Source organism: Arvicanthis niloticus, chromosome 8 (genome assembly GCF_011762505.2).
Source record: "Arvicanthis niloticus isolate mArvNil1 chromosome 8, mArvNil1.pat.X, whole genome shotgun sequence".
NCBI lineage: Eukaryota > Metazoa > Chordata > Mammalia > Rodentia > Muridae > Arvicanthis > Arvicanthis niloticus.
In genome coordinates this window covers 7,407,037-7,422,885 of record NC_047665.1, presented here as the reverse complement: position 1 = coordinate 7,422,885, position 15,849 = coordinate 7,407,037, and the positions used below count along the sequence as shown (strand labels likewise).

Sequence of the window (15,849 nt, the reverse complement as noted above, 5' to 3'; positions counted from 1 at the left end):
TACAAGGGTGTGTAATCTCCTACCTGTCTCCACTCACTTTATCTAAATGCACAGAAGCAAAAAAACGCTCTCCTCTGCTGTGCTTAAAGCAATTAGACATTTAGAGATTACCCGTCAGGCTGTGGGGAGGCGTTTGGCTCCTGCTGTTTTAAGAAGCATGTGAGTTTTAAGCGTCCATCAACAGGTGTCTGGGTTTCCTCCCACTTCCCCCTCCTTTTTCAGCAGTTGCGCCCACTGTCATTCCTGACCGAGAATTAAAGGCAGGCGTGTGTCTGGGATGGACTCACGCCTGTCCCTCTGTCCTCTGCCTCTGCAGCTCTTCCACTCTCAAATCTGTACGAGACCATGGGAGTTGTGGGATCGACCACTACACAACTGTACACAGACCGCACAGAAAAGCTGAGGCCTGAGATGGAGGGACCCGGCAGCTTCACCATCTTCGCCCCTAGCAACGAGGCCTGGGCTTCCTTGCCTGCGGTGAGAGGAGCCTTCTGCCCCTGGGATTGCTGGGAACCACTGAGGCCTGGGCACACAGTGCAATTCTGTAGTGACTTTCTGCTGTGTTGGACATTCTTTCCCCTAACATCCCCCCTCCCCAGGGAAAGCGAAAGCAGGCCTCCCTAGGTGCCTTCCAGTGCCCCTCAACCTCCCACAGAGGCTCACTAAAGGAGGACTCCTTCATAGAAGAGGGATGAGGGACCTGGGTCTACTTGGGGCAGGGGCTCTCCCTTGAGCACAGGGCTGCTGCCTCTTAACGGCTATGTCCTTTCTTTCTAGGAAGTGCTGGACTCGCTGGTGAGCAACGTCAACATTGAGCTGCTCAATGCACTCCGCTACCACATGGTGGACAGGCGGGTCCTGACCGATGAGCTCAAGCATGGCATGGCTCTCACCTCCATGTACCAGAATTCCAACATCCAGATCCATCACTATCCCAATGGGGTAGGGGCATCCCCAGTTACCCAGCACTGTCCTCCATCTACAGCAAGCCCAACCCTGGCCCATCTGGGGTGTTGCTTTCCAGGGTTCTGTCCTGTGATTTGATAAACCATAGGCCAGCCTTTGCCTCCTGGGTGTTCTCCACAGACATTCTGCTTCTAGCTGTGTACCTGCTCTCCCCCCTCCTGGAAACATCTTGTCTTACCCGCTCAACCTTGCTTCTCCTCTGGCAGATTGTAACTGTTAACTGTGCCCGGCTGCTGAAGGCTGACCACCATGCGACCAATGGCGTGGTACATCTCATTGATAAGGTCATTTCCACCGTTACCAACAACATCCAGCAGATCATTGAGATCGAGGACACCTTTGAGACACTTCGGGTAAGGGACTGTTTTTGAATAGAGGCTTAGGCTGGGGACACATGGCCTCCCAGAAGGTGCCTGCCAGGGTGTCTTCTGCAGAAGGACATGAGGATGTCCCAAGTGTGGTTATGTGGAGAAGACTCTAAAGAGCACCAGGCTGGACAGACCCTGAGAAATGCCTGTTATAAAGCTTTCCTTTCCTTGGCTCTTCTGGATAATCCAGCAGTGTTACGGTAGAGACAGAGTCTGCTGAACCTTGGGGCTAAACTGAAGTCCAGCAGTGTGAGGGTCTCCTCTCTGATGTTCCTTCCCACAAAGAACACTAACTACAACAATGGCTTGTCAGCCAGCATGGTGCTTCTAAGACCACAGGTCCTTACACCCATATTTCTTTGGAACATAGACCTAGCGGAGAAGCTGCCTGTGTGGACTCAGCAGTGGAGGCTCTGACTAGCCTCTGTAGCTGGATGCTGACTGTCCTCAGACCAAAGGCGTATGTCCAGCAACTGGAAAGTGCTTCCTGTTGGCACTGGCCACACACGAGGAAGTGGGCACAGGCTGCCCTGTCAGGGTTTTGTCTGATTCCTAACCACAAAGTACATAAGTGGGAGTGAGCAGCCCCGCCCTGGAGATCTCCAACACAGAGACAAACACTTGGGCATGGGCACAGAGGGTCCTTGGCATCTGGGGAGTGCTCTTAGCTGGCTCAGCCCCCCCCTCCCCAGGGAGTCTGGTTTTTGAGGTGCTTTTCCCTGCCTTTCTCTGGATCTGCAAGGGAATGTTACCCCAAAGCTGACAGCACAGACTTTCATTTTCAGCACCAGGTCCTATTGAGGAACTTCCCCTTACAGCTGAAATTGATAGGAGAAAAATTTCCTCTTTTTGATTCCGCTTTGGCACTCCCTAATACCCATCTTTTTCCTTCCAACACATGCATCTTAAACCCTGTCACTCCCAAAGTCCAGGTGCCAGGAGTCAGAGTGAACAAAGTGGCTACCATTCTTTCTGGGGGGACAGATGAGACTTGAACAAGGCAGGACAGCGAGATGAGCTTGGGGGAGTGAGCAAAAGAATGGTGGCCAGTGTAGTGCAGGAGGGATGACCAGTGTAGCCCAGTATAGCCCACTGTGACCCAGGAGGGATGACCAGTGTAGCCCAGTATAGCCCAGTGTAACCCAGGAGGGATGACCAGTGTAGCCCAGGAGGAATGGGCCAGTGTAGCCCAGGAGAGATGACCAGGGAAGACTTCTTTTAAAAAGATGCTTTGGGTTGAGAGGCCTGAGAGAAGAGAACCGCCCACATTGCTCCACCTCACTGCAGAAGTTCTGCTTTCTGTAGGAAGCATGGAGGGAGCGCATGGACTGAATATCCTGCAGGCCTTACTAACCAGGAGGAGCCTCTCTGTCAGTGAGCAATGAGAAGCACCTTGGCCTATTAGGATATTGTTCTCCACAGCCTCATGTAGCCCTGAGGCACATGATGTCTACACTGTATAATCATTCATGAGAGTTCTCTGCTAACCGTGAGATTACAGCTGGGAGACATGACAGTCAGGGTGACTTTCATCTGGGGACCTGTGCCAAGAGGAGTGGCATATTGGTCAAGGTTTGAAGGAATAGGAGTCCAGGAAGAAAAGAAAGAGGAAGAGAGGCAGGAGGAGCTACAAGGATAGAGGTCCAGAGTCAGGGAGGAGTGAAGTCATCCACACGTGAAAGATGGCCAGTTCTGCTAGAGCACAGACCAGGGCTTGTGGAGCCCATGGTAAGATAGACCTTCAGCCAGGCTTCTATGCACTTGGGATTTCTCTAAGTGTCTCGAGTCCCCAGGGGAGGCATAGCCAGGATGTGTGCATCTTGCCAGGTGAGCCTAGGAAGGTTTATCCTCGCTTCTCTACACAGGCCGCCGTGGCTGCATCAGGACTCAATACCGTGCTGGAGGGTGACGGCCAGTTTACACTCTTGGCTCCAACCAATGAGGCCTTTGAGAAGATTCCTGCTGAGACCTTGAACCGGATCCTGGGTGACCCGGAGGCCTTGAGAGGTGAGCACACTCAGCTCCTTGCTGTTTTTTTGGAGCGGCCCATGTAAGCACTGGCCTACAGTAATGCCACAAGTTTCAGAATGTCCACTACAACCCTGGTTTGTGATACACCCAATGGCCATCTCTCTGTAGAAGCCAAGCAGAGCCAGTACTAGGAGTCCCCAGCTGACCCTGGTCAAATTAAGAAAACAAAACTAGAGTGGCCAAAACGGTCAGGTGGATAGGATGCTTAAAGAGCTTAGATGAGTCGGGTGTGGGTGGCTGGCGATGGCGTCCTTCAAGAGGAATCACTATGGTGACCTTTTAGATCTTCCTATGTCTGGCCAGAGGCCTCATGGGTAACCAAAGATAATAGGAATCAATGGTCGGTTGATTTCCATTGCTGGTTCCGTCTTTCAGCTCAGCTCTTAAGTTAAGCCTGGAAGGTAGATTGGGGGTGGTGAGGGGCACCCTTCTTTCACCTCACCCTCTTTAATTCTAGGGCTTCTGAAGGATCACTAGTACCAAGCTGCCTAGTGAACCCCTAGACCCTGGTCAGTGCACCCCACTTACATTTTTCCTCCCAAATGTCACTAGGTATGACTTCATTTAAACCTACATTGGCACTGTGCCATGTAAGATGCCTAATGGGTTAGAGAGACCTTTCCCAGATATGGGAAGAAAGAGATACTTCAGAAAGCACAGATGGCATCTGTGCCTAGACAAGAAGGGTCCTTCAAAAATGCCTGTTCCAGGCTGGGAGCCGGGGCCCCAGTGTGTCATTGAGGAAGTTAGAGCCTGGGAGGGCAGCAGGCTTCAAACAGGCCGTTGAGATGATCCAGTGGGTTCAGTGATGGGGTGGGCAGAGTTGGAGTCCATAGCCTTAAGGTCTAGGAAGCTTCCTGGAAGAGGTGTGGGCTGCATCCCAGCACATGTACCAGAAATAACCAGATTAGGAAAAGAAAAGGCTTCTTTTGGCTCATGGTCTTAGACGTGTTGTCTCATGATCACTTTAGACTTGTTATCTATCTCTTGGCCCCATGGCTTTCAAACCTGTGGCTTTGGGGGAGGGGAGGGGACGTTGGACACTAAATGACCTAAAGGCCTCACCCTGGCTTTACCTTTTAACATTGTTAAAAGCTTGTGCCTTTAACAGACAGCATCCAAACTACAACATGCATTAAAAGATCTTTTGTACAGGGCACATTTTTTTATAATCATTGATATCAGAACTCATTACGAGAAGGCCTTTTGATTATCTGCTTCTTCTAAGCAATGGCCAGTTTACTCTCAGCAGGAGACCACCTTCTGCTGCTATAGCTACGGTCCTGAAGGAAGACGGTTGGGGTCTACATCAAAAGTGCCCTGTTTTGTCTCTAGGTGGTTGGCAGACAGGCAGGAAGCAGGCCCGGGCTGCCATATCTCATTTGAAGCCTGGATTCTGGTCCTGTCCTTCTCACCCCTAATCCACCCTAGGAGTTCAGTTTATTTCTCTAAGAAGCATTATCCCCCAAAGGACTCATTCCCATCAGGTCATCTTGTTGTTTTAAGACAGGGCTCACTATGTAGTCCAGGCTAGCCTTAAATTCAAGGACATTTTGCCTCTGAGTGCTGGGATTACAAACATACCACCATGCTTGGCTCCATAGTCTGTTCATCCTCTACTGACAGTTAGATCAGTACTGGCTTTTAGAGTCTTTCCAGCCTCCTGAGGCCTCTGCCAGCCTCAGAGCTTCCTCCTAACTGTGACAGGGCAGTTTTGGTTCCCACACTCAATGATGTGGTGAAGCTGAGACAAAGGACCTTGTCGACAACGTCTGAGAGCAGCAGTCTGAGAACCTGTGAGCTCAGGGTGGGGTGGGGCAAGGTCCAGTGGTGACTGGACCTTGCTGCTTCCTCTGTACAGAGGTCAAAATACCTGAGAACCTGCTAGGGTGTGGTGGGGAGGCTTCAGCTTCTGAGTACCCCAGTACACACCTCCAAAGTAGCACCCAGACAGATGAGTGAGCAGCGTTCACTCAGGCACTAAGACAGATCCAACAAGACATCTAAGTCTGTTGATGGAGACCTCAACCTTCTCCAAGTCTGTAGCTATAGCAGCACAGGGCAGGCTCCTGCTTTGAGCAAAAAGAATTGTACAGCTATCCTTCAGGGTAATTTATATTATCTCCTGATAATATAAATAATATAAGCATATTATTTATATTATTAATATATTTATATTGATAGTATAAATAATATACTTATATTATTTATATTATCAATGTCTTATTAAGGCCTAAGACTTCAAAGACGCACAGTGGGTCTACTGGAGCTTTCCCCTTCTCCCCGACCCATTAGGAGAATTCACCCTGAATCCCAGTGCTCATGAGCTAATGGCTAGAGCATCTCTGTTGAGGAGAGGTTTTCATTTCTGGTCAAGGAGGCTAAGTGGCTGGCCCAGGATCCCACAGCTGGTCAGTAGCCATGGGGTTCAAACTCAGGCAGTCTGACCGCAGAGTCCCAGTGGTTTTAGGTGGTGGGAGGCAAGAGATGAGGACGTGGGCCCTGTGGTACTCCAGCAAAATTCTAGGCCATGAGCAGACTGGGAGCTGTCCAAATGCCCCCGTGTCAGACCACAGCAGGCTCTAGACCTGTATCCTCTTTTGCCACAGACCTTCTAAACAACCATATCCTGAAGTCAGCCATGTGTGCTGAGGCCATCGTCGCTGGAATGTCCATGGAGACCCTGGAGGGTACCACGCTGGAGGTGGGCTGCAGTGGGGACATGCTCACCATCAACGGGAAAGCTGTCATCTCCAACAAAGACATTCTGGCCACCAATGGTGTCATTCATTTTATTGATGAGCTGCTTATCCCAGATTCAGGTAGGTTGGCCTTGAGGGTCCTCTGTCCTGCCCAGCTTCCTCTCCCTTCTGGAACCCCTGTGACAGGGCCAAGGGTATTCAGCAATCTTTTGGGGCCACTTCCTGTCCTTGGTACGGCACACAGCCCTGTGCCTTCTGTGAACCCAAAGGCTGTGAGAGATATGAAGTCTTATATTTCCAATATAGGGTCTAGGCACGGGTCACTGTCTTAAGGTAATCAGGAGACACCATCTTAGAGCCCTTTCCAGTTTTGCATGCCGTGGTTGGACACAAAGGGCCATTGCTGATGTCAGAGCATTTGCTTTCCTTAGGCCACCAAAGGCCACCAACCCAGGGAAGATACCAGGATGGACTTTAGTTTCCATTCAGCCTGAGAGTAGGAGTCTCTAAGGAAAGAGAACAATCTCTTCATACAGAAGTATCTTCAGAAACAACCACACAGGCCATGCTGCCTCCTCCTCAGAGTCAAACATGTCCTGGCCAAGCCACTCTGGGGCCAGGGGACAGTGCTTCCAACAGCCAAGTGACTGTCACCTACCTCCCTGCAGGTTAGGTTTTCTGATGACAGGGACATGCTTGGTTCCTTTTGTGTTTAGAAGGCTGGTGACTAACAAGATGAAGTTTGCGCAGATGTCTGTCCCACTCTAGACCATAATATATTCACACTGCCCGTTACCTTTTGAACTTTGTTTCTTCTTCCTGTAGCCAAGACACTGCTTGAGCTGGCTGCGGAATCTGACGTCTCCACTGCCATTGACCTCCTCAGACAAGCCGGCCTCAGCTCGCATCTCTCTGGAAAAGAACAGTTGACCTTCCTGGCCCCTCTGAATTCTGTGTTCAAAGGTAACACAGGGAAAGCACCCTGCTATTCTGTTGCCTCTGGGACAGCTGCCCCAACCCTGCAGCCCTGCCCTGGTTTACAACAGCCTTGGAAGCTTCCGCCTACCATAGTCCAAAGCAGATGTGATTCTATCAGAAACTTTGGACTACCCCGTTGTTTATCTGAAACAGCCAAGAATATATTGGGGGATCTTTTCCTCAGAGCTCAACACTTTGCCTCTGCCAGGAGCAGGTCTTGGCTATTTGTTTGCAGGGTCAACACTGGTGTATATGGGTAGGGGTCAGCTGAGGTGCTGTCATGGGGACTGCGAGAAAGACTCCTTCCTCTGAGGGCAAAATGACAAGCATTCGCAATAGCTGCACATATTTTTTTTTCTCTAATACATGCTGAATGTTAAGGGATTTTGACAGCCACCCTTACTTTCTGTCTTCATTTCCAAACCAAGGAGGGATGATCTCTCTTCCACGTGTGTCTCTCATCACACACCTTATCTCAGGAGCCTATCTCTCTGGATCTGTCCATTCCTTTGCTTGCAGATGGTGTCCCTCGAATTGATGCCCAAATGAAGACTTTGCTTCTGAACCACATGGTCAAAGAACAGTTGGCCTCCAAGTATTTGTACTCTGGACAAACACTGGACACACTGGGTGGCAAAAAACTGAGAGTCTTTGTTTATCGAAATGTAAGTTTTTAGGTCCTAATTCACACCCCATCTTTGGCGTGTGTTGAAAAAAAAAAAAAAAAAAAAAAAAAAAAAAAAAAAAAGTCCTCAAGAGCCAGGAGCTTATGTAAGAACTGGCTTTCAATAAAGGGGAAGCAGTTTCTGGAAAGTATTCAGGATGCTGGGTGACACTTCCTTTCCTGCAGGTTGGAGACTAAGGCTCAGGCTGCCTGGGACTCAGCAGGATGAACTGGGGGGGAGTGGGGCAGAAACTTGGAGTCTTCCTAGGCTTGCCCCTGTGAAGCTCAGCTCTCCTTGGTCCAAGACCTTCCCATATCAAATAGGATGAACAACGTGGTATTGCTTTTGGTCTGGGACTAAACAGGACCATTTGGCCAAAGGTGTCCAGTGGCTGATAAAATCAACCACTCATGGGTTAAATCATCATGGGTTAAATCAACCAGTCAACTGTTCCTAGTCTGTCTATTTGAACTCTGTCAATGAACCCCTTGTGATGCTGACCTTGTCACAGAGTTCCTGTGTAATTTTATCAGAGCCCCTCTGCCTACCCTGAGGAAACCTCTGTGTGTGATGTCATCCCCACTGGCTCCAAACAAGTCTGGAGACCCCTGCCTGAGAGGATAACCATCTCCCTTTCTTTCCCCTCTTTTGTGCAGAGCCTGTGCATTGAAAACAGCTGCATTGCTGCACATGACAAGAGGGGACGGTATGGGACCCTCTTCACCATGGACCGGATGCTGACACCCCCAATGGGGACTGTTATGGATGTCTTAAAGGGGGACAATCGTTTTAGGTAACTGATCTTACCTGGGGCCAAGCTTCTGCCAAGCAGTCATGCTGGATCTCAGCTCTTTTATTCTGCTTCTCAGGGGTGACCTAATGCTAGTGACACACTGCTGTGACCATCTGTGGTTGGGTATGGAGAGGATGAGGGTATCCTTGATGCCTTAAGTTAGGAAGCAGGGATCCTGCTAGAGATACAATCCTTATTCCCATGGGAAGGGGAAAGAAGCATCGTAATCACTAAAACACAAGGATATATTGGGGGATCTTTTCCTCAGAGCTCAACACTTTGCCTCTGCCAGGAGCAGGTCTTGGCTCTTTGTTTGCTAAGGGGCTCTAAGGACCCACCATGTCTTTCACTTCCTGCATCAACTGAAGTCACCAGGTCACTTTGCTTTCTTACCCTGATCCCTCTACTTCCAGCTTGCTAGTTCTCCAATGAGTGCTGTCAAGCCAAGTGTTTCCCTAGCACTGACTTGAGCCACCTGCCCATGGACTGGGAGGCTGGACCTCTGCCTCCCAGGCTCCCACGCTCTGCAGACACTGACTCCACCAGTCTCTGGGTCGGCCATACCCAGTTCTCACCTTTTCTCTCCCTTCAGCCCCTCTGGCCATTTGTCCTGCATATGCCATTCATGCCCAGTGAAGAGATGACAACAGACCTCCAGACCTTCCTTCTGCGTGGAGAGGGCATGGAAGCAAGCTGTCATTTTCTCTGTGTTTATCTACAGCATGCTGGTGGCCGCTATCCAGTCTGCAGGACTGATGGAGACCCTCAACCGGGAAGGGGTCTACACTGTTTTTGCTCCCACAAATGAAGCCTTTCAGGCCATGCCTCCAGAAGAACTGAACAAACTCTTAGGTAAAGAGCAAGTTGAGCAGATATCCCCACTGTTCTGAAAAACCAGTCTCTCCAGGCCATCACAGGAGACAAGTGATGTCTTACAAAGGGACTTGGTGTGGAGGCCATACTGTAGACATGTGGGCAGGATTAAGGGGACAGCAAATGGTGACAATGGCAGAAAATGGGGTGGAGTGAGGGCAGGAACCAGGGATATTTTGGACAAAGGACACAGAAAACAGCCAGAGCCATTTACAGTCATAGTAGGCCCATGGCAAAGGGGGCCCTGAGTATCAAAGCCTCCCTCCCTCCCTCTCTCCCTCCCTCCCTCCCTTCTTCCCTCCCTCCCTCCCTCCCTTCTTCCCTCCCTCTCTCCTTCTCTCCCTCCCTTCTTCCCTTCCTCCCTTTCTCCCTTCCTTCCTTCCTTCCTTCCTTCCTTCCTTCCTTCCTTCCTTCCTTGGCCCAGTTGACTTTCACCTGGTTGTAAGAGGGCAGAGATGATCTCATTTTCAATTCCTTGGGCACAGTGCCAGGCAAAAGGAAATTAGGCCAATGGTGATCAATCCAGTCCCTGCGGTATGCTTTCCACTGGGGATCTCACTTGCATTAAATGGCCTCAGAGATTTAAAATAATACGCCTTCCCTGGGGAACTTAGCTGAGGGTGGTAGCTAAGAATGTGAGTGAGCTAGGGATGAGCTGCTGAGCCTCAGTTTCCCCATTTTTAAAAAAATGAGGTTGGCGAGAGTCCCCGGCTCACTGTGATGCAGATAGAATGCGCACACAGGACAAAACACATACGCTCCATCAATACTGGTAATGACAGGGAAATGGGATGGGGGATGGGCTTTAGCTTGATGCATGTGTACCCTCCCAGACAGTCGAGCTAGGGGAGGAAGAAAGGAGTGTGGAGGAAGTGGTGTAGCCAGCCTCAGGGCAAACACGGTTTATGCATCCTTTCCAGAAGAATAGAAGGCTCAGGTTTCAGTCAGCAAGGAGCTAAATTTGTGTCCTGTTTAATTTTCTTTATTGCCAAGCAAATGCCTGTGTCTGTGGTGCTGACGCAGGTTCCTGAGAAGAGGGGAGAAGTTCACACTGAACATAAACTTCCCTTCCTCTCTCAGCCCTGTAAGAATAGAATATTCCCCAGGTGGCTCGTGCCTGCTCAGATTCCCTCATTTTCAGTTGTGTGAGAGTGGAGGAGGGGTATGGAGAAAGTTCCCCAAACAGCCCAAAGTCCCCATGGGTAGACAAAATGGCACCTGGGGGAGAACGGATGATCCTGATGTTGAAGACCTGGACAGGAGGCCCTGGACCCAGGGGATTGGCTTCTCTTTGCACCATGCTCTGGGCCAATTTTTGTGGGAAGAGATCTCTTACCAGCTTCTGTGTAGATGCCAGGAAGTTCCTTAGTATCCGTGGCTGTATCCCTTAGCTCTCTACAGATGTGTCGATAACCAGATGAACTCTCTAACATGCTTTAAGTTTTCCTCTGAGTTTCATGGTCTTGGGAATAGCCATTTAAGCCCTGGGGAAATAAGCTTTTGGCTGGCTGGGGAGGATCAGAAACCAGGGGGTAGCTGGTAAGTTTAGGTACCGCCTCTCATGTAACTCAGGAAAGGCACTGATGCTTGCCCCAGTTGGCAGAGAAATGGATGTGGTGTGCACACAGGAAGGTGTGTGGAGGAGGGGCTCTGTATGGGGAACTGCCTCAACCCTGACCTCATCGGCTCCATGGCTCCTCCAAAGCACAGCTGTTCAATCTTTCAAGTTCTCCCTCAAGGAAATAGCTATCTCCAGCTGAAAATGCACTTGAGGGCATAATGTGTAAATATTTTACTACTGTGTTATAGTCGGCAGGAGCCACGTCAAATGTTGAAGGGTCCCAGAGGCTGATGCTGGAAAGGTCCCCGGTTTTCCAGGCAAATATTTAGCTCATGGAAACATGACTCATACACAGAGAGAAGTATGGATTAACTCCTTAGCCACCACAGAGCCCTGCTTAACCCAGCCGCCTGCTGGCTACAGGGCCAGGTCACAACTATGGTCATCTGCTCACAGTTAAGCAGATGGTAGGTCCTGGGCTGTATACACAGTAGGTACTCGTGAGTACTTCTGCTTGTTCAGCGAGTCATCCTGTTCTGGAGAAACCACAGGTGTCTTCTCTTGTTCTATAACCTCACCAGTTACCGCTCTTGTGCTTACCAGTGTCTCCTTCCACAATCTTACAGCAAACGCCAAGGAACTTACCAACATCCTGAAGTATCACATTGGTGATGAAATCCTGGTTAGCGGAGGCATTGGGGCTCTGGTGCGGCTGAAGTCTCTCCAAGGGGACAAACTGGAAGTCAGCTCGGTGAGTGATATGGATTGTGTAGAAGCCCTTTAGAAAGTGGGAAGTAGTTACTCATCTCCAGAGAGCAGTCCCCTATCTTGTCCCCCAGCTTCAGTCCCAAACCCAGGCACTCACCGAGATGTTGCATGAGCTGCATCTTAAGAGGTCCTCCCATGCTGACGCTGCTCTGGGAGCATCTCTCACTGGGTGCCACTCAGCTTTAGAGCTCTGTTCAGAGCGTTCCTACCTGGAAAGAGCCAGATGGACTCAGCAGGGCCCCATGTGGATAGGAGTGGGCTGTGCCTCTCTGTTTCTTTCTCTGGATCTTTGGTGTCCCCTGCTCACCAGTTCCCAGGGGAGCGTGGGAAGACATATGGGAGGAAGACTGGGAGAGATCTGTTTAACTTAAGGTTACTGGAGGTCTCTCAGGACTGTTCCAGGTGTTGAGATCCCATCTGTCACAGGCACACAGGCTGTTCAAGAAAACATTCACCCTGAGGGCTCCTTCCCACCTAAGTAGCTTCAAGGGGTTTTATGGCCTCTCCTGCAGCTCAGCTCCTATTTCTGTTAAGATACAGTCTCCTTCCTTATCCCCCATTGCGGTGAGGGTAAGAACCCTGCTAAGTGCACTGTGCTGAGCCTATGTAAGGCAGAAGAGGTCTGTGGAAGGCAAGGGCAGCTACTCACTGGAGAAGCCCTGCCACTTTCTCACCGACTGGGTGCATGGTCAGCAGACGCCAGCCCAGCAAATGGAGCCAGTGGGTTCTGCATTTAACAACGGTTGTTTCTTCTTTTAGAAAAACAATGTAGTGAGTGTCAATAAGGAGCCTGTTGCCGAAACAGACATCATGGCCACAAATGGTGTGGTTTATGCCATCAACACTGTTCTGCAGCCACCAGGTGAGGTCCTACTATGTGGCCCTAACAGAATGGTGCCCCTGAGTGTGACTCCCAATCGCTGACTGAAAAGTGAATCAGGAATTGTGGTTTTAAGATGATGTGCTACAGAACTTGAAATGTACTTCTTACTGAATTGCCTGCTGTCTTACCCCAACTCTGACATTACTGAGTACAAATATTTGCGTGGATGTTGGTGGCAGAAAAGGCCCAAATGTTACATGTATACTTGGGGACACTGGTAGCAGACAGTGCACAGCTGTATGTCCATTGAGATGCTGGTGGCAGACCATGTGTTTTCCTTTCTCTCTAGCCAACCGACCACAAGAACGAGGGGATGAGCTGGCAGATTCTGCCCTAGAAATCTTCAAACAGGCATCAGCATATTCTAGGGTATGTGTCCCCCCCCCCCCCAACCAGTGAGCCACAGCTGAGGAAAGTGGCCCTGGAATCCACCTCGCTGATGGGGGCAGCTCCCCCTGAGTCCATGCTGTAGCCACCTGGCTTTCCTGTCTGTCTGAATTAGCCTTCTGTTTTCCAAGGCTAACCTATCTTCTGCAATTCGTGGTTACTTTTGTGTGTGTAAAGTTGTGTCAAGCAAAGCCCGTTAGAACTTACTAAAGCTTTGGTTTGTAAAGAAGAGGTTTCATGTTAGAGTCCTGACCCCTGAGGCCGGAGTGCTAACATGGGCAATCCGCTTTTGAACAGAGATCTCCTCCAGAAGGGCTGAACTCACTCTTGGGAGATGCTTCAGCTGACACCCCAGCTCTAAACTCTGGTCTCAGTGGAGAAGCTTAGCTTAGGGTCCCTCAGGGATGTCTACCTTCTACATAAGTCCCCATTTGAAAGGGGGTTTTACAGACAAGGGCCACTTCCTGAGGGGGCTCTTAGGAGCCCATGGGTTCAAATTTTCCCCCTTCTCCCCCCCACCTCAGCATTTGTTTTAAGTGGGCATGGTAAACTGCAAAGCCCCTCCAAGTGTAGGTTCTGGGACAATATGTACTAAGAAACCTGACACCGCAGGCAAGCATAACATACCTAGAGTCCCACTCCAGGTGACTGCCTCAAGTGCCAGGCCAGCTTGGTCTTTATGTCAAGTTCCAGACAAGCCAGGGGGAAGGGAAGGAAAAAGGGAGAGACAGGAGGAGGGAAGAAAAAAACAAAACAAAAAAAGAAATCCTGACCTGTTTTTGTGGTTTTTGTTCCTTAGGCTGCCCAGAGGTCTGTGCGACTTGGTAAGTGTCTGGCTTTACAGTCCCATCAGGGTTATTGAGTCCCCATCCATCCCCAGCAGACCCAAGCCCGCAATCTGTTGTGTATAGATCAAAACATGGCACACAGTAAAACAAGCCTGGCCTCCAGGTCAGAGTAGCAGGGTAAACTGGGGGTCAGACACAGAAAATCTACTCCCTCTCTGTAACATGAAAATAGTAGAGTAACAGCCTCTCAGGGTGGGTGTGACTTTGGGCTCAGGGAGCCTAGGAAGACTGCACAGGGCTTGGCACGGCACCCACACTGAGGAGATCACTCCAAGATGTAAGATGAGGAAGTCTACAGGCCCCAAAAGCCCCGGCTGTGTACATGAGCAGGAGAACATGGCAGAGGGAGGCCACGTGGCTTCTGTCCATGAGATCCTAAAGCTGGGCCTGATGGTACACAATCCCAACTTGTTGGCAATCGGAGGCAGGAAGATTGCAAGCTGAAGGCCTAGATAGGCTATGGAGTGTGTTCAGAGCTGATCAATCTAGTGAGACCTCATAAATAATTAAGAAGTAGAAAGGGGGCGTGGCTATTGCCTTTGCCTGGCATGCATGCCGCTCAGGGTTCATTTCCCTACTACCACAACAAAACGACTAAATAAGAGTCCCAGACAGACAGTGGGACACCTGCACCTCACCAGCTTTCATGTGTCTCATTTTCAGCCCCTGTTTATCAGCGGTTACTGGAGAGGATGAAGCATTAGCAGGAAGGACCAAGGAAGAGTGCCCTGCAGCAGCTTCCTGCCAGTTTCTCTCAGTTTGCCAAAGAGACCATTGAATGTTTTTGAAATCAAATATCACACTTCAACATACATGGGCTGCACCATATTGAGATCTGAGCCTTGGATGGGTAGGGAAGGGGTTAAGGGGAGAAAGGTTCTTTTTAGCTTTTGATCCCTCCAAACATGGTTGTTAACCCACTGAATACACAGATCTGGCAGTCATAACTTGACGCTGACTTCCAGAAAGGACCTCTCCAAAGCATGGAATTCCCCGACTGTGCCAAGGGCCTTGAAAAAGGAAGCTATGGCATCTTGGAGCTTACAAATGTGAATCAAGCAGTCCGGCATTCTGGAAAGCTCTGGCATGGTTCTGTAAAGCTCTGGTACCACTGGAGAAACGGCATCACTATAAGCTACGAGATGAACTGTCTCTGTCAAATATGTCTTGTATCCACACATGGTTTGGATGCTTCTATATGACCCTGCCCAGGTAGAAAGGAAAGGGTATGAAGAACATGTAGAATCCAGATTCCCTGAGTGTGCTGGAGCCATGGTGCATTTGTAATAATAAAACCAAAGAAACAAATGCCTGTGTGCTCGCTGTGTACTGGGGATGGGTTCTGCTCCTTGGCGCCTGCCTGCAAGCTGCTTTATCCCCAAAGTTTTCCCAAGAGCCATTCAGCAAGAACCCCTGAGGGGGGTTATTTGGAATAGTTCCAGCAAGTGGCCCTTGGATGCCCACACAGCTTATGATGGTGTGAACCTAAGCCCTGGTTGGACATGTTTTCACCTAGTCCTGAGTCCTCGGTTTTCACATTACCCAACACTGTACCCCTTATTACCCTGGAACTCCTTCCAGGGATAAGACTCCATCTTGGGTTGGGCTTTTGACAGCTTAGTCTTGCCAACACAGACTGTCAAGTGATGAGAGGGACATTCAAGGAAGAGAGAATATTGGTAACAACAACAACCAAAAAAAAAAAAAAAAAAAAAAAGCCAAACTGAGGCTAGAGCCCATTTCTGGGCTCCCAGAAACCAACACCTGACAAGAAAGCTAGTCTTCCCAGGCTCTGCCTCCTAGGCCAAGCCATATGCAAAATCCCTTTTGTGTTTCCTCAACCTATGGCATCTAGACTGTACTCAGCACTCTGGGGTCAGTGCTATGTGACAGTGGTAGTGAGTTAACGTCAAAGGCTTCTATAACAAGTGGTGGCTTGCTGCCTGGGTGTTTGTGGAGACCAGGGTGAGGTAAGACATATTCTATAGAGTTCTGTACAGTGTTATGTCCTTGTTATCATGCCTTC

At 49.8% G+C, this 15,849-nt stretch overlaps 1 protein-coding gene across 1 annotated transcript in view; it reads left to right on the top strand.

Moving 5' to 3' along the window:
• Positions 1 to 15,131, top strand: part of Tgfbi (transforming growth factor beta induced) — a 30,732-nt gene extending 15,601 nt beyond the window's left edge. The window contains exons 4-17 of the mRNA XM_034510184.3: positions 317 to 477; positions 778 to 942; positions 1,173 to 1,319; positions 3,200 to 3,341; positions 5,975 to 6,187; positions 6,893 to 7,030; positions 7,565 to 7,710; positions 8,367 to 8,503; positions 9,225 to 9,355; positions 11,564 to 11,688; positions 12,465 to 12,567; positions 12,878 to 12,957; positions 13,775 to 13,799; positions 14,487 to 15,131. Of these exons, the coding sequence (XP_034366075.1) occupies positions 317 to 477; positions 778 to 942; positions 1,173 to 1,319; positions 3,200 to 3,341; positions 5,975 to 6,187; positions 6,893 to 7,030; positions 7,565 to 7,710; positions 8,367 to 8,503; positions 9,225 to 9,355; positions 11,564 to 11,688; positions 12,465 to 12,567; positions 12,878 to 12,957; positions 13,775 to 13,799; positions 14,487 to 14,527 (1,754 nt within the window). The 3' untranslated portion in view covers positions 14,528 to 15,131. The remainder of the gene's footprint in view (positions 1 to 316; positions 478 to 777; positions 943 to 1,172; positions 1,320 to 3,199; positions 3,342 to 5,974; positions 6,188 to 6,892; positions 7,031 to 7,564; positions 7,711 to 8,366; positions 8,504 to 9,224; positions 9,356 to 11,563; positions 11,689 to 12,464; positions 12,568 to 12,877; positions 12,958 to 13,774; positions 13,800 to 14,486) is intronic.
• The last annotated feature ends 718 nt before the right edge of the window (positions 15,132 to 15,849 follow it).